Genomic DNA, 18,544 nt, shown 5'->3' on the forward strand with positions numbered 1-18,544 from the left:
GAAGCCTGCCTGACCAGAAAGGCACTAACATTCCTGGAAAGTCAACTAACCTGTGCTGTATCGGACCAAGCAGGTTCTGGAGCCAGATGCCCTCCGCCAAGAACAGGCAAGTGTACACAGCTCAGATTTACTAGTACGAACATCCCAGCCGCTCTCAGTTGCCTGAGTAAAACACTAAGAGTGAAAGCTCCCCAAACTCCAACACTTAAATGGCTTTCATTCTCTAAGCTAGAAGTGGAAGTGAATTAGAAAACAGGGAGCACTGGGGTAATATGGTCCTGCCATAAAGCACAACTAAGCCACTGTCTGAGCCTGCTCGATTAAACTCAATGGAAGCCTTGCCGTTGACTTCAGTGGGCACAAGATCAGGCTATCAGATGGCTGCTACATTTTGCACCAAGTAGGATACACGGCAGTAATCCAGCCTGGAGCTGACAAAGACATGGATGATTATGGCATTGTCTCCATCCAGGACCACATTCTGGAAAACACTTAAGCATGGACTTAAGTTCATCTTAAGTAAGCACATGCTTACTTTTCAGTGAAAAGTTAAGACTCCCTCTGCCTCCACTGCCTGTTTCAAAATGTTTCTACTGAATCAGTAGGCTATGAACCTGAGACAAGTTAAAACTAACACATCTCAGAATAAAAATGATAAAGCTTGCTATATATCAAAGAAATAGAGACTGGTATCTGCTTCCTGGGAAGAGTGATGTTGCCCACACAGCATGGGGAACAAGAGCTAAAGAACACCAGTTAGGAATAATTACATTTCATTAAAGCATAATAGCATCCAGTTAGACTGCTGGGTAAACTACTAAGGGGAGTTTATCATCTCGCAAACTTTATTTAAAACAGTTAAACACTGATTCACAGGAAATTTAAACAGTTTCTCACTGAATTGCAGTGTTCTAGGGGGTCTTGTTTTCTTTTTACCAACTTGTTGAAATCTCTTGCTAACTGGCTTACGATAGCTTGCCAAGACAAGGTCCTTGTGATCTGTAAAGGGAGATATAAGGAATAAAAAGAACAATTTTTGTTCCCTCAATTTTGTTTTTGTCATTTGTGTTTCACTAATTCCTATAGGCCCTCATTGAGATCGGGGCTCCATTGTGCTGAGTATTGACAAACACATGGTAAGAGACAGTCCGTGCCACAAAGAGTTGTAGGTGCCTGTCCCATTGATTTCCTCTGAGGATCTGGGCTTTACAGTCTAAATAGACAAGACAAAGGTGGAAGGTGAAACAAGCGCAGAGAGGTGAAGTGACTGACCTGAGGTTACACAGGAGGTCAGTGGCGGAGCTGGAAATATTACTCAGGTCTCTTGACTTGACTCCCAGTCCTGTACCCTAGCCACTGGTCTACACTGCTTCTCAATGTACTGTTTTTGGGGTTTGAATTAATTAAATGTAACACTAATTATCTTTAAGGGCCTGTTTCTACACCCATCCTGCAGCCAAAAAAGCAGGTTTCTGCCTCCCCCTTCTCTCTCTCTCACACACACACACACAGTTTTGTGATTAGTAGCATTATATGTTGCTTTTGGTGGCAGGAAAGGGGCTGGAGTCTGAGCTCTGGGACCGTAGACCTGCGGGTTTTCCTTTACGGTGTAGGCCTATCCTCAGAAAGCCTTCTTCCCAGACCTGCAGCATGTGGCAACTCTCCTTCAGTGAGACAACATGGAACCTGCCATATGGGAGCTGTTGTTCTCCCCCCACCCCCACAGGGCTTTCCCCATAGGGGTTTTGGAGATGTAGGCCCTGAGTCTGGGGCCTGCTGCAGCTTCTTTATAGCAGCTCAACTGCTGTGAAGAGACGTCAAAGCTAGCTTAGCTGACCCAGAGAGTTCCCTCAGTATAGATTCAAGAGAAGAAGGAACCATTGTGATTACAGTGGATGAGAAGCTGGATATGAGTCAGCAATGTGCCCTTGTTGCCAAGAAGGCTAACGGCATATTAGGCTGCATTAGTAGCCAGCAGATCAAAGGAAGTGATTATTCCCCTCTATTCGGCATTGGTGAGGCCACATCTGGAGTATTGCATCCAGTTTTGGGCCACCCACTACAGAAGGGATGTGGACAAATTGGAGAGAGTCCAGCGGAGGGCAACAGAAATGATGAGCGGGCTGGGGCACGTGACTTACGAGGAGAGGCTGAGGGAACTAGGCTTGTTTAGTCCGCAGAAGAGAAGAATGAGGGGGGATTTGATAGCAGCCTTCAGTACCTGAAGGGGGGTTCCAAAGGGGATGGAGCTCGGCTGTTCTCAGTGGTGGCAGATGACAGAACAAGGAGCAATGGTTTCAAGTTGCAGTGAGGGAGGTCTAGGTTGGATATCAGGAAACACGATTTCACTAGGAGGGTGGTGAAGCACTGGAACAGGTTACCTAGGGAAGTGGTGGAATCTCCTTCCTTAGAGGTTTTTAAGGCTCAGCTTGACAAAGCCCTGGCTGGGATGATTTAGTTGGGGTTGGTCCTGCTTTGAGCAGGGGGTTGGACTAGATGATCTCCTGAGGTCTCTTCCAACCCTAATCTTTTATGATCACCTAGTCCAGTGGTTCTCAAACTTTTTTTTTGGACCGCTTGAAAATTGCTGAGGGTCTTGGCAGACCACTTAATGATCTTTCCAAATGTTGTTTGTACTGTTAGCTAACTATTGTAAAGTGCTTTGGATAAAAGCGCTATATATAAAAAAACTTAATAAACTTTTTTTGTTCTACAAATAAAAGCACACAACTTATCTTTTAATATCAGTAGTCTTACCTTTCTAATGTGATGGATGTGCCCTTTCCCCCACCATGGCAGCCCCCGAGCTGGGGCTGGGAAGGAGGGGGCTCTCTCCCCCGCCACAGCAGCCCCTGAGCTGGGGAAAGTCACCTTTTTCTCTGGCCACCACAGCCCTGCACGTCCCAAATTCCCCCCACCCCCTCTTCTCACCCCACTGCCCCCTCCCATGTAACCCCTATTCCCCCCAAGGCCACCACCTCACCTTACATGTGCATCTTCTCCAGGGTCCAGGCACTTAATTATGTGGGTGGCCCTTCATTCTCTTGTGTGCGGCCGCCCAGACGCGCACCTTAGAGGGAACTATCCACGGACCACCTGAATAGAGCTTGCGGACCACAGATTGAGAATCTCGGATCTCGTCTGACTTCCTGTATAACACAGGCCATGGAACTGTCACAAAATAATTTCTAGAGCACATCTTTTAGAAAAATAATCCAATCTTGATTTAAAAATTGTCAGTTAGGGAGAATCTAACACACGCATTGGTAAATTGTTCCAGTGATTAATTACCCTCACTGTTAAAAATGTACACCTTATTTTCAATCTGAATTTGTCTAGCTTTAACTTGTAGCCATTTGATCCGTTAGACCTTTCTCTGCTAGACTGAAGAGCCCATTATTAAATATTTATTCCCTGTGTAGATAGTAATCAAGTCACCCCTAACCTTCTCTTTGTTAAGATAAATAGATTGAGCTCCTTGAGTCTGTCGCTATAAGAAATATTTTCTAATTCTTTAATTATTCTCATGGCTCTTCTCTGAACCCTCTCCAATTTATGAGCATCCTTCTTGAATTGTGGGTACCAGAACTGGAAACAGTGTTCCAGCAGCAGTCACACCCTTGCAAAATACAGAGGTAAAGTAATCTATCTACTCCTACTCGAGACTCCCCTGTTTAGGCATTCTACGATTGCATTAGCTCTTGGCCACAGTGTTACACCCGGAGCTCATGTACAGCTGATTATCCACTATAACCCCCAAACCTCTTTTAGAGTCATTGCTTCCCAGGATAGAGTCCGCCATCCTGTAAGTATGGCCTGCATTCTTTGTTTCCAGATGTATACGTTTAATTTAGCCATATTAACAGACATATTATAGATGAGTCTGCCTAACTTTAATACCTGGAAAGATACTGGAGCAAATTGTTAATCAATTTATAAGCAGCTGGAGGATAGTAGGGTTATAAGGAATAGTCAGCATGGATTTGTCAAGAACAAATCAAGCCAAACCACCTTAATTTCCTTCTATAGGGTTACTGACCTAGTGGATGGGTGGGAAGCACTAGATATGATATACTTTGATTTTAGTAAGACTTTTGGGAGGCATGGATCAACATTCATGTGGCTCTCCCCATCAGTATCTGGCTTTACGCTGTGGTATCCCCAGCAAGCCAGACTGCCTAAAAAGGCCAGGGCCTGGGCTTTGCTTTCTCTCCAAGGGCTATGACCAAGTGTACTGCACACAGTTATAAATTCCCACACAGCCCTTTCTAAGCAAGCATATTTATTAAGATAAAATTATTACAGAGAAAACATTAGAACCTACACACATGCTAAAAAAGCATACCAGAGGTCACCTCCAACTTCAGCCTAAGTTTTAGTCCTTCAAAACCCAAAACTGGGCTTTCCCTGTGGTTACAAGTTCATCCGTTTTACATCCATGACCAGAAGAGAGACTAGGCAGATCAGCTGTTTCTTTATACAGCTTGAACCTCCTGTAAGAAGTAATCAGCAAATAATAATCCTCTCCTCAGAACTTCAAAAGGCTAAGGTTTTGCATAATTGGAGTTAGGGAATTTGCATTAAGATCACCCTCGGGATTCCCCAGGAAATCCACTTAACACTTATTGCACCAGAAGTCTACACCTGTCTGGCACATTTTCAATGTAGTCTTTTGAACTTCCAGGTTTCACATCTTCCCCCTAAAGAGGCTGCAAGCAATTCCTGGCCCATAAGACACAGACTTAATATGATACAGTCTTTTAACGATATTGTAGGAAATTGCCATATCTGTCACACAAGTAATAAGATTTAAATTGATCATGTTCTCAGTACAATAACCTTGTTTGCAGAAAAAGACAAAACATTTCTACCGTGCAAAGTTATGACTGTTGGAAAATACAATGTGACAACCCAATACTTTGCCTTGAAGCACAGCACCATGCTGCAAGGCCAAACCATTTTCAATAGGGGGAGATGTCATTTTTCATTCATGCACAGCTCTGAAGCAGGCAGAGCTGAACAGATTTAATTCACATTTAAAACCAAAACACACAACCCTTGCTCTTATATAGTACTTTCTATCTGTAGATCTTACTGAGCCTGTCTTCACCACAGAGTTAACCAGAGCTCCTGCTCAGCTGTTGCCCACCCCACCATCCACACACAAAATCCTCTCATCTGCATGTGGTGGTGCTTTCAGCCTGGGCTAACTGGCCCAGGTAGGGGGTGGATTAGAGCCTGGGTACTTTCATTCAGGATGGTAACGATGTTGGATCATATTAAAGAAGTTCTGTATTAAAATCACAAATGAGTTTGATTCCCCATAGTTTAAATTCCAGGGTATTACTAATTAAGAGGTCTCTTGGTTTTTGGTACTGTTTCTCTCCCTCTATGTGTGAAACTTGCAAGCTGCTAATTGTGTTAGTACATTCTAAGACAGAGTCTGTTCTCAAAGCAATTCACAGAGAGAGAGACTCAAAGCAATACTCTGTAACAACAGAAACAACACCCAGAGACTCCCCGCCCTTTTGTTGTATTAACAATTGTGATTAAAATAGAGATAGAGGATGTATGTGGATGGATGCTTGGTGTGGATAATAACTGAATGATCGGGGAGGTGCCAGCCTAAGAATCCAGTGTCCATTGGCTGAAGAAGGCGTCAAGTGGAAATAACCAGAGGACCCCCAGAGGGCAGACTGGAATCCACCCAACAGCCTCAAGAATGGGAGAACCAAAGAACAAGATAACATCTAGCAGCACGGAGCCATCAGGAATGTGCTATCTGCTGATTGATTCAGCAACAGCATGATGAAGCAATTCCCATAGACTGGCATAGGAAGAAATTCCTATAAAAATAGACTCTAAAAAGTGAGAACTTTGGGGTCTGATTCTGCAAACCAACTTCCAGGAGCATCAGATGTGCATGTGACAAGGCCCTGCTCCCTCCTCATGTCCAGGCCACCTGGCCAGTGGCTTGGCATGAGCAACTCTAAGGCTGGTAACTATGATAACAACCTTGCAGAACCTGTGTGTGTGTGTGTGTAGGAATGAATGTGTGAATAAATATGAGATTGAATGGAATGTTATAGCCATAACTAACTGCTTACTATGATTCTTTCTGTATTCACAATAAATGTGGTATTTTGCCTTTTTCCCTTTAATAAGATCCTGCTGGTTTTTATTTTATTGGTATAACAACGAGTCCACTTTGCAGGGAGGATGCTGATATTCCTCTAGTGCCTTCCCATAACTCCCCCTGTGTGCCCAGGATAGACCAGTTCTCCCACAATTCACTAGAAAAAAATCATAGTAGCTCAGTTTACGGTAGCACAAAGCACTATGGGATATGCCCCTACAAGTCCTACTAACACATGTTGGGGAGTGCAGCCCCAGTGAGGACACAGGCTGTGTCCTCACTATAGCAACTACAGCAGCACAGCTGCACCAATGCACCTGCGCTACTGTAGCGCTTCTGGTGAAGATGCTGTAAACTGATGGGAGGGAGAAGTAATGGGCTTAATTGGCAGCAAGGGAGATTGAGGTTGGATACTAGGGAAATCTTTCTAACTACAAGGCTAGTTAAGCTCTGGAACAGGCTTCCAAGGGAGGTTGGGGAATCCCCATCACTGGAGGTTTTGAAGAACAGGTTGGACAAACGCCTGTCAGAGATGGCCGAGGTTTCCTTGCCCCTGCCTCAGCGTCGGGAGCTGGATTAGATGACTTCTCGAGGTCTCTTCCAGCCCTACATTTCTATGATCAATATTTTAAAAAATGAGAGCCAACTCCCATTAACTTGGATGGAAGTACTCTTGCTGACTTCAGGGGGAGTTGAGTCAGGTCTACACTTCAGACTTTTGCTGGCATAGCTATATTGGCTTGGTGTGTGATCCCCAAGTGATTTAGCTGTGTTGGCAAAAACCCTTAGCATAGACGCAGTTATATCAGCAAAAATGGACTTTTACCAATATTTTGCTCTGAGGGTCTGGAATGAGCTATACCAGCAAATCTAGTGAACGCTCTGCAGTTTTGAAAAGCCAGTTCTTAAGAGTTCAAAATATGGACTTTGGAGTCTAACTTTTTAAGCTCTTGTTTTTGAAAATCTTGGCAAAAGTCTATAAAACTTAATTTGAAGAATATATCAAAGATCCCTTGTGTGCAGTGAATTTCTTATTGAGTTTGAGTAACCTGAAGCTAAACTGCTTGTGGGAAACCCTGAACCATTTATAAGCATCACTGCAATGTAAATATACCCACAATTTCATCCTGAATAATACTGGGTTATAGACATCAGAACACAGAGTGATTTTTTTTTTGAAAATCATATGGTTACTGCAAGTATATGGTATTTCAGTTAGAATAAAACCATAAAGTCATTTTTGTTAAAAGCCCCACATAGCGTATAATTTGTTATGATGGAAACCTCAAATGTATGCTTTATTTAATGTAAAGAGATGTTTCTGCCTCAAGCTTTCTTGTTCCCATGGACTCTTAGCTCTTGGTAAGACACTTCGGCCATAAAGATAGATTCTGTATATGATTGCATTCTGCCAAACATGTAATAATTATAGTACCTCGGAAACACCACAGCCTCTGTTTCATAGAGATAATCTGTGGTTTGCTTTATTGGGTGAACTAGCAAGGTCTTTCACTCAACTTGACAGCATTTCTCTGTCTGTAATATGGTTACTACTGAATGCCACATCCAATCAATCCCAAAATATCAGGCAATGTTCTAGGCATCAGTAGGCAGAATCCTATTGATTTGGGGGAAAATCAGAAAACCAAAAAGAGGGAAATGGGGGACATGGAGCCCCTGGCATGTCTTTAGCAGAACAACAACTTCATCAATTGTCTGTAGATCCAATAACCAGCTGATAGTACCCATTAACACTCTCCAGTTTAATAATGCTCCTACCTCAGCTCTGCCTATCCGCCCAATACAGTTTAACATGCTGAAACCCTGAATAACTTGTCTCCCGTCAGCAAGAAAAGAAATAATAATGATGGGGCACATGCAGAAAAGGGGGCCATACACACATCTCCTGGCTTGGGACGGGGAAAGGTGGGACATGCAACTCCTGGTAGAGAGGAGATTGGGGGATGGAGAACTGGGGGGCAGATAGAGCCCCTCCTAGCATATGGGGAAGGGGTATTGGGGGGAATGGGCATGCACACAGAACTGCTGGTGGGGTGTGGAGGAACACGGAGGCCCTGGTGTAGGGAGATGGCAGAAGGGGGCCACACAGTGCCACTGTCTTGTGGGGGAAAGAGGAATCAGACAGAGCCCACCATTGGGAAAGGGCGGAATGGAGGAAGGTGGGAACGGGGGCACACAGAGGCTGCTGGCAGAGGGGAGACTGGGGGGAGTTGCATGGAGTCCCTGAAATAGAGGGGGAGCAGAGGGGGCTTATTGGGAGGGATGCAGGGCGCCCCTGGGCTGTGCAATGAGCTCAGCCTACACAAGCTACTAAGTATGTGCCCCTCTCACACTGTGAACTTTTGATACTGATTAATAGTTATTGTGTCATTAAATGCAGAGGAACATGGACTTTAAAATTACTTCAGCTAACAAAATGCCTCCAGTGAATGAAATGGGGCCATATCCTACCTTGCTTTCTCAGTTTTTATTCAACTCTGTGTGAAAGTTGATGGGACATGGAAACAGCTGTTCTAGCTTCTATAAAAATAAAAATGTGCTGGTAGCTATAGAGATTGTCTATCTACAGTCTGCTTCAAAGCCCTCTGCAGTCAATGGAAATACCCCCTATCAGACCATGGACACAGATGAACCTGCGGACAGTCGGAACCTGGCTCCGTGTACTTTGCCAACCAGACAGACTGTATAGGCATTGGGTGCTTCTATGGAGACAGAAAGGGGCAGTAGTTCATTCAGAATCCTTCCCTCTGCCCTGCCAGTCATTCTCCTCACATGCACTGTGGTATAAATTGTACCCCAAATACAGCAGATGGGGTCCTGGCAGAGAATGTCTCATCCAAGATGGCCAGCAGCTCTGGGGCACAAGCTGGGGTTGTCTAGGTGACTCTCACCTATGTCCTGGGTATTTTCTATAGCAGCTCGCCCCTTGGTGGGAATGGAGGGACTATTCAACACAGACCTGGATCAAATGATTAAAGGTGGCAGAGTGGATCTGCTCCCTGGCCCAGGAGAAGACTGGGACTTTCTTGTCTGCCCAAGTGACCAAGAGCTCTCCACCAAAGGGACATTCTCCATATCTGGCATATTGGGGAAGGCACGCCCTAGGCTCTAGCAGCTGTGCTGGTGGCTTCTAAGCTTATTTGAAGATTTGCACATGAAGGGATGAAAAGCAAAGCCTGCCGCTGAGGTGTTAACAGCACAGCACAGCACAAGGGCTCTTCCTTACAAAAAAGCAAAATCCTGCGTATGTACAACTTTCCACAGCTTCTCCATCCAGCTGTATGTTCACTAGGTACCCCCATATGTCCTTGCTGGCTGTTGGACTGCACCATGCCATGGGCTGTGCATTGTCCCAGAGGTACACAGTAAAGGGGTTAATGTGACACAGCAAAGACAATAGGCTATTCTGTACTGAGTGCACCGCTCCCAGGGGGAACCGCTTCATTTACACTCATCCCACAAGTTTTCCCAATGAAGTAATTTACACATTGAAACCTGCCCCATGTGATTTACTCACCCACTGTAATTAAGGATTCCACTAACCCGAACATTATAAGCCCTGCCAAGGAATTAAGAGGCAGTTTATGCACAAACTACTGGATGAAGGGCTAGGGGGCTCCAGGGCCTAAGGTGCAAGTTATTCAGTCACTGTGCAACTGCACACAATTGAAGTTAAATGGTATTTCACACTGCCACCTAGTGTTTCCACATAGAATAGCAGGAAACATTCTACACAAGGATTTTTATTTTTTAAACACACAATACCACATTCAAACTAGGTTTAATTCATCACTGGTGCTCTACTTCAAATGAAAAACACTGGCAGAAAACTTTAAGGCCCAGTGGGAGGCAGTGGAGAGGATGGCTCTGGGTCCTGGAGTCAGTGTGTACAAATACCTCATATTTAAGTTGTAACCAAAATCAGAGACTTTGATGGCCTCATCCACTAATGAATCTTGAAGTTTCCAAGGCAAAATGGTATTTTAGGGACAGAATCTGTCCCCCTCACTCTGTGAAACCAATATGGCTGTTTGCAGAGTAAGATACTGTGCAACATGATTGAGGAGGACAGACTCTGGTCCTTACCGAAAGCTCAGTATAACAAACCTGACAGTTTTTTGGTCTCTTTTTACAGCAGATGTATAACGTGTCTATTTTATAGTCATCATACATTTATATTTCTTGCAATCCCATTTAACTGTACAATAAACTTATTGGTGTGCAGTTAAAACTCTGTGTCCGGCTTTTACACACCACATCCAGCTTTCCTTCATACCCGACTAAAATGAAAGCTATTTAACTCGGATCAATATAGTTAATACAGGAGCAGATCCTTATACCTTTACTCACATTGAGTATCCCCTTACTCTGTAAGCAGTCCCATAGGAATCAACCATTGCTGTTTTGCATTCTTTTAAATACCATTGCTGCTTTGCATTCTTTTAAATCAGGCTCCCTTAAGATGTTTTAAATTGAGAATGGTGAAAGATGTGAGACATCCAAAAATCCCAAGTCCCTTTTGAAAATCTTGGTTTATGATCTTTGCCCCCTGCTTCCTTCGCGGCGGAGCAATGAGGAGGCTTCTGAGGGGTGCTGATGAGTAGGTTGGGGGAATAGGGGCACATGACAAAATCCATATAATGTAACAAGCCAAACTGAACATGGATAATCAAAGAAATGAAAATAACAAGGCAGACCTCCTTAAAAGAGACACTAGCACAAGATGAGAGCAACTATAACATAGCCATTTGAAGAAAAGCTTTCCCATTTATAAGCAAGATTTTTACATCTGGTGTCAACATAGCAACATAATACTCGTAGGCGTCCACAGAAGATAACTTCTCTTGCATCTTAGCTGGCTAGGCTAGAAGCTATAAATCACAAGCCTCCATGACAGGCAGACTGTGTCTTACTAAACAGTCATGCTAATCTGTCCGCACATGATCACAATTAACCAGGAGAATGGCCACCAATATCACCAATACAAGATCTCTGCTCCCACTTTTTAAAATTTAAATATTTGGAAGCTATATTTTCAGCTGGTGAGCAAACAATTAGCTGTCAATCTGACTCAGAGATCCCCACACACAGTGTGTGGGGTATGTTGTTCTAAACCAAAAATCAGCCGTACATTTTCAGGCTTGTTTTAGATTAAAGGAGAAGAGCAAAACAAGAAGGAACAAAAGTAAACTCTCCAAGAGGGAGTACAGTGTGTATCTCCTCTGCCACAGGTTGTATCCGAACTCAAAACAACATGGCAGTTACTCCAGCCTACTCCTAGGTATTTGAAAGTATAATCCACAGAAAACTAAAGTCATGAGGTACATAACTGTAAAGTCCATCTGACATCATTAATACTCTACATATGTTCAACATGCCCGTTGAAGCAGTGTGGGCATAACTGAATTGCTGAAAACAAATTCTGCTGCTGTAGTAAGGCATTTCTGTTCCCTGATAATGCTCTGTCCAGGTATTTATATCAAGCCCATAACCATGGAATCTGGGCACTAAAAACCTGATCCAAAGCTCTATGAAGCCAAAGAAGACTTTCTATTGACTTCAATGGGCTTTGGATCAGGCCCTCAAGAGAATTCTGTATGCAAAATACAGAAGGATTTGTATTTTCCAGCCCTTCCTTTAATTATACTACTTGAGTGTATAAGGAAGAGATCGTTTTCCATTGTTAACACCAACTGCCCATTGGGTTATTAGGACACTGTCATGGAAAAGTGAATGCAAAGAGATAGTACTTCATTTCTACTCTGAAGGTGGTGGGATTTTTCTGGGGTACAGGGGGAAGAGAGGGAGTTTCTAATCTGCACAAACTAGCAAAATCTCAGTGGAATGAAGTTATCTGAGAAAAATGATGATTGTGTATGCAGTGTGCTAGTCACTTCACACAGCAGTGGGAAAACAATGCTCTTTCTCCAAAGGGCCTTTATGAGAATATAATTGGTAAGTGGGCAATGGTTTGAAAATCAAGGCAGTGTGTTTGCAGCTCCTTTGTCAGTATGTTGACTTTGTGGACTGCAATCTCTTTTGGGCAGACACCTGTAATGTTTGTATGTCTGAATTGCCTAGTGTGCTTGTGGGAGCTGGAACAATAGCAATTGGGCCCACAGACAGAAAGATGACAGTAAAGCCGACAGGATGGGCTTCCCCGGTCCCCCATCCTATTCAGCTGGAGCCAGAAATCACCCATGTCCCCCAGGCAGAAGAAGGCAGAGCCAGCAAGCTGCTCTGAACAAGGGGAGCCTTGAAGACAGGCTCTTGCTCCTACCTCCAGTTAAGCCTAGAGAGACTGACATACCACATCTCCAGGGAGATGGGAGCTGCTTAGGAGGCAGGTATCTGGCCAGCCATGACAAGCCCCTGCCCCAGTAAACAGCTGGACACCAGCCTACTGTGCCTCCACTAGGGAGATCTGTTCAGTACCGCACGGTGCTGGCTGGCCATTAGAACAGCCCCCAATGACTGGAGAGAGGAAGGTGCAAAGGAGAGGAGGAGGACACTGTTTAGACAAGCTAGTGGTATGGAATTGGCACGGAGCTAATAAGGAATATGTCTCTCTCATCTGGATACTTTGCTTATTTGTTGTTCTCCTTTCTCCAATCCTCCAGGTGTAAATTAGAGCTGGATGAAATTTTTCATTCAAGCCATTTTTTGACAAAAACTGGCCTTAAAAAAAAAAAAAAAGGCAGAATTTTTAAAAAAAATTTTCAAATGTTTTGATTCAAATTTTTTTTTAAAAAGTTTGTTTTTCAAAACCAAAAATACCACCCTGCTTTATCGTCCTTTCCTGCCCCTCCTCATCCAGTGGCAAAAAAGAAAAAGGGAGAGGGAGAGATACCAAAAAAACTAAAACCCCTCAAAATTGGAGTTTTTTGGTCAAAACATTTCAATTTTTTTCATGAAACAGATTTACCATTTTTCAAACCATCACTAGTGTAAATTTTGTCTCCTTTGTTCTTTGGGTAGGGACCTTGTCCTGTTACCAGTTTGTAAAGGACCTAGCACCCTGTGGGTGCTAAATAAATAAAAGGACATAAAATCAAAGTACATGTATGTCTTCTTAAAGTTATTTATAACATTTCCCTGGTACCAGGCATAGCAGCCTCTCTGAGCAGCAATGTTAAAATTTTCCTGTATGTGTCCATGACCATCTGGGCGGAAGGCCTTTCAGCTGGGTTCTTCTTCTTACATGCTGCATGGATGTCGAACAAATGGAACCTGACAATATCACTTCCTTCAACGTGCCCCAAGAAAAAATTGGAGACATCAGGAATTTTCCATATGTCCGTCTTCTCGTCATATGGAGGCATGAGGTCGTCTTCAAATGGCACCTCGTCCCCATAGGGCCAGAGCTGTTCAGGAGCTACAAACTCGCCTTGGAGCTCCCGATGGCCACACTTCACCAGCCTGCCAGTGCTCTTGTTCACAAGAGGCAAGGCATCCAAGTCATTCACTAGAACGTGAAAGTCACTTGTCAGCAGATACTGCGATAACACCTTGTCCAAGTCATTGGAATCACACATTACTAAGGTGCCCAAAGGACTGTTGTGCAAATAATGAATGATGCTCACATAGTCGATTGCGAGCATGAATCTGCGATGCCAAGTATTCAAGCCTTTATATTTGGGAAGGTCCAGCATTTTATTCAGGTTCTTCAGGGAGCCTAATGGGTGATACTGGGTAAGGATTGTGAACTGCTTCTCGCAATAGCCAAGCAGTCTGACAACATACTTGCTCTGGAGAGACTTCAGCATCTTCAGTCCATGAAGAAAATCTTCCTCCAGCTCTGAGTTGGCGAGCTGGGAAAGGGATACTTTGTTTTCCTTCCATTCAGAAAGAAAGACCTAAAAACAGAGCAAGAGACAAACAAAACATTTGGAACCTTTTCCTACTGATCAGCAGAAGGTATTATGGACCTGCAGGTAATGAAATAGCCACAAGATTGCAAGCTATGCATTCACGAGACACAATGCTGTTAAATGAACAAGTTACACAATTACAAACTAGACTTTAACTGCTACTGAAGTTGTTAGGTGAGTCTTTGTATACACCTACATGTTACAGTGGAGTTACTGCTAGCTGCACAGCACTGACATGGTAATTCCTGCATATAGTATTTACTGATCTCTTGTGCTCCCCTCATGAGCGTATGACTTGGATTAAATGCAAATCGGCCACTAAATCAAACTGTCTACAAGAGAGATCTTATACAGACCACTCTCTCTCCTGCCACCCTTACTCGATCTGAGGGCTTGTCTACACTACCGCTGCCGGTCGATTTAAGCTATGCAATTTGAGTTACTCTAGTAATAGGGCTGTCAATTAATCGCAGTTAACTCACGCAATTAACTGAAAAAAATTAATTGCGATTAATCGCACTGATAAACAAGGTTTCAGAGTAACAGCCGTGTTAGTCTGTATTCGCAAAAAGAAAAGGAGGACTTGTGGCACCTTAGAGACTAACCAATTTATTTGAGCATGAGCTTTCGAAAGCTCATGCTCCAATAAATTGGTTAGTCTCTAAGGTGCCACAAGTCCTCCTTTTCTTTTTACTGATAAACAACAGAATACCAATTGAAATGTATTCAATATTTTGGATGTTTTTCTACGTTTTCAAATATATTGATTTCTATTACAACACAAAATACGAAGTGTACAGTGCTCACTTTATATATTTTTTATTATAAATATTTGCACTGTAAAAGACAAAAGAAGTCGTATTTTTCAATTCACCTCATACAAGTATTGTAGTGCAATCTCTTTATCGTGAAAGTGTAACTTACAAATGTAGATTTTTTTTTTTGTTACATAACTGCACTCAAAACCAAAACAATGTAAAACTTCAGAGCCTACAAGTTCCCTCAGTCCTACTTCTTGTTCAGCCAATCACTAATACAAGAAGTTTGTTTACATTTACAGGAGATACTGCTGCCTGCTTCTTATTTACAATGTCACCTGAAAGTGAGAACAGGCATTCACATGGCACTTGTGTAGCTGGCATTGCAAGGTGTTTACGTGCCAGATATGCTAAACATTCATATGCCTCTTCATGCTTCGGCCACCATTCCAGAGGACATGCTTCCATGCTGATGATGCTCATTAAAAAAAAGAGTGTGTTAATTAAATTTGGGACTGAACTCCTTGGGGGAGAATTGTATGTCTCCTGTTCTGTTTTATCCTCATTCTGCCATATATTTCATGTTATAGCAGTCTTGGATGATGACCCAGCATATGTTGTTCATTTTAAAAACACTTTCGCTACAGATTTGACAAAACGCAAAGGAGGTACCAAGGTTTAAGAATCTGAAGTGCTGTCCAAAATCTGAGAGGGACGAGGTGTGGAGCATGCTTTCAGAAGTCTTAAAAGAGCAACACTCCGATGTGGAAACTACATACAGAACCCAAACTACCAAAACAGAAAATCAACCTTCTGATGGTGGCATCTGACTCAGATGATGAAAATGAACGAGTCGGTCAGCTCTGCTTTGGATTGTTATTGAGCAGATCCCGTCATCAGCATGGATGCATGTCCTATGGAATGATGGTTGAAGCACAAAGGGACATATGAATCTTTAGCACATCTGGCACACAAATATCTTGCAACGCCAGCTACAACAAGTGCCATGTAAATGCCTGTTCTCACTTTCAGGTGACATTGTAAACAAGAAGCCAGCAGCATTATCTCCTGCAAATTGTAACCAAACTTGTTTGTCTGAGCGATTGGTTGAAGTAGGACTGAGTGGACATGTAGGCTCTAAAATTTTACATTGATTTATTTTTGAATGTAGTTATTTTTTTGTACATAATTCTACATTTGTAAGTTCAACTTTCATGCTAAAGAGATCGCAATACAGTACTTGTATGAGGTGAATTGAAAAATACTATTTTTTGTTTTTTACAGTGCAAATATTTGTAATCAAAAATAAATATAAAGTGAGCACTGTGCACTTTGTATTCTGTGTTGTAATTGAAATCAGTATATTTGAAAATGTAGAAAACATCAAAATAATTTAAATAAATGGAATTCTGTTATTGTTTAACAGTGCGATTAATCACGATTAATTTTTTAAATTGCTTGACAGCCCTAGTTAGTAACATAACTCAAGTCGATGTAGCTTAGATCTACTTACTGCAGAGTCCACACTACGCTATGTTGACGGGAGATGCTCTCCTGCCAACATTGCTTCCGCCTCTCATTGAGGTGGAGTACAGAAATCGATGGGAGAGCAATCTCCCATCGATTTGAGCGTGTCTTCACTAGTGAAGACCAGCCCTGAGAAGCATCATACTCCGCAAGCAGCGCTGTTGATTTCAGCACCACTTCTTGCAGAGTAACTTACGATTCAGTGTAAGTGAGGCAAAGTCTGACTCTATGGGATTCTGTTTATGCCATCTATAGTCATCATAACTGTGGAGACAATTATCCCAGAAGCAGCATATGCACTGATAATCAGCCAACACACCATGTGAACTTTTCCTCTTGGAGATCCACCTACCCAACATGATACTAACCTTTTTCACAGCCCCTTCACCAACACACTTCAGTTTCCTGACTTCTGTATTTATGGCTTCACAAGACAGCCAGGGCGAGCAATTTTTCAATAGTCCTAATCTGAAGTACCCAAATGGGCAGAGGCTGGAGTCCACGTCAGGCTGCACAGTGGTGACCGAGAAATTGTTGAGATGCATGTACAGAAGGAAATTCAGGAGCAGCACAGCTAGAAGCAGCAGCACCAACAAGACTGGAGGAATTTCCCTTCGGAGCAGCTCTTTTTTAATGTAATGGAGTTTTTTGTCCATGTTGCTATCTTCTACATTCTCTGTAATACACAAACAACCCAGTAAACACAACACTCTTTTGTGACAAGGAAAGACAGAGGACAAATGTTTGGGGGCCTTTTTGCAAAACCCTCTCCCTCTAGCCACCCAAATACTCCATAAGATATTTAAAGAGAAACCATCAGTGTGAAATAGAGTCAGCTGATTTAAAAAAAAAAAAAAAAAAAAAGCACTTCCAGCTCTACTCCTGCCTCCACATCCCCCTGTCCTTTTTTTACAAACATAGGCCCCTGTCCACAAATATGCTTTGTCCAGGAAGCGAAGGAGCTCTGTATGGACCCAGGGAGAGGAAAGCAGAGCTGCAGAGGCAGGAAGAAGGAAGGACTGCTGCTGTCATATTGGTGGGGAGCATTCCTCAGTGCTGAGACCACTTTTGGTACTGGTGCACTGTGGGGTATTCCACCACATCCAGTCTGTTACTTCACACAGAGAACTGCTGACAGGCTTGGGTCTGTGAAATTGAAAAAGATAGGGACACAGACCACTTGAGCAGGGGACAGGCAGTAAAATTAAAATCCCAAGCATCCAGGGTCAGTTGGTTCCTCAGAAGAGCAGAATCTGACTAACAACAAATGACTAGACTTCAAATGATTAATTCAGGGAACTGTAGAATCAAACTGTATCTGAAATGCACTCGGCTGTGCCTAGCAATCACAGAGCAGAGCATGTTTAGGCCTGCTTGTAGGTCCCTGAACCTAGGCTGAGTCCCATTCCACGGAGGTCAAGGGGGCCTTGGGCAGGGCCGCTGTCTGAACAGGTCCGTGCCTGAGATTGCTCTCACCTCTGCAATTCTGGGGGTGACAATATGAAGCATAGCGGGAAAGACAAGGGAGAGAGAAAGGCAGATTGCAAACATTCAAAATACCACATCAAGTCTATTTAACTACCCCAGTGCAGGAATCTAAACCTGAAACTCCCCTGACAATATTTATTAACAAGTCACCTCAATACTGCAAAAGGCAAATCACTTCCCCCGAACTGAGGGCCACTACCCAGGTCAAACAGACCCCTTTCCCTGCCAGATGCACTTGGGGACCACTCACAGCACCCCACAGGCTCTGGGTTTCTGTGTGATACATACGGTGCATGCACCTACACAGTACAGGCTCTGGCTCCTCTCCGCCGGCTTCTGCCTCCTGTCAGCAGGTGAGATGGTGTTTGTACAGCGCCTGGCACGGGGCGGGTGGCCCCAGACCTGTCCATTCAGCAACGGCCTGACATTAGGGTACCCCTGGACAGGCTGTTATTGCCAGCCGAGGCGTGTAAGGCCCGATCGTCGTGTCTGTCACCTCAGCGAGCCAGTGTGACTCCGGTGTCACTCCGGAGCAGGCGCCGGGGAGGGAAGGGGCTGCGTATCGGAGCGGGCACGGCACAGACCTCGCCGAGCCCCGCCGCGAAACCCGGCCGTGCCGCTCGCGGGGCAGGAGCCGCCCGCCCCCGGGCCGGGACTTACCTCAGCCGGCTCCCGGGCCCTGCCCCGCCCCCAGCCTTCTCCGGTCCCGGGGGAGCTGGGCCCGCAGGCGGGGCCCTCGGCTC

General features: G+C 43.9%; 1 protein-coding gene across 2 annotated transcripts; it reads right to left on the minus strand.

Annotated features, from left to right (window-relative positions):
- Nucleotides 1-7,443: 7,443 nt before the first annotated feature.
- On the minus strand, nucleotides 7,444-18,540 carry POMK (protein O-mannose kinase). 2 transcript variants are annotated; one of them, XM_074950364.1, is made up of 3 exons: nucleotides 18,105-18,540; nucleotides 16,682-16,989; nucleotides 7,444-14,013 (listed from the first exon to the last, which is right to left on the minus strand). In XM_074950364.1, exons 2-3 carry the CDS (start codon nucleotides 16,967-16,969, stop codon nucleotides 13,240-13,242), a joined length of 1,062 nt encoding a protein of 353 aa, XP_074806465.1. In that variant the 5' UTR covers nucleotides 16,970-16,989; nucleotides 18,105-18,540; the 3' UTR covers nucleotides 7,444-13,239. The 2 variants fall into 2 exon arrangements, with proteins under 2 accessions (XP_074806465.1, XP_074806464.1); XM_074950363.1 differs by having other exon boundaries at nucleotides 18,090-18,540.
- Nucleotides 18,541-18,544: the final 4 nt, after the last annotated feature.

The sequence above is a fragment of the Natator depressus genome, chromosome 4 (assembly GCF_965152275.1).
Source record: "Natator depressus isolate rNatDep1 chromosome 4, rNatDep2.hap1, whole genome shotgun sequence".
Taxonomy (NCBI): domain Eukaryota; kingdom Metazoa; phylum Chordata; order Testudines; family Cheloniidae; genus Natator; species Natator depressus.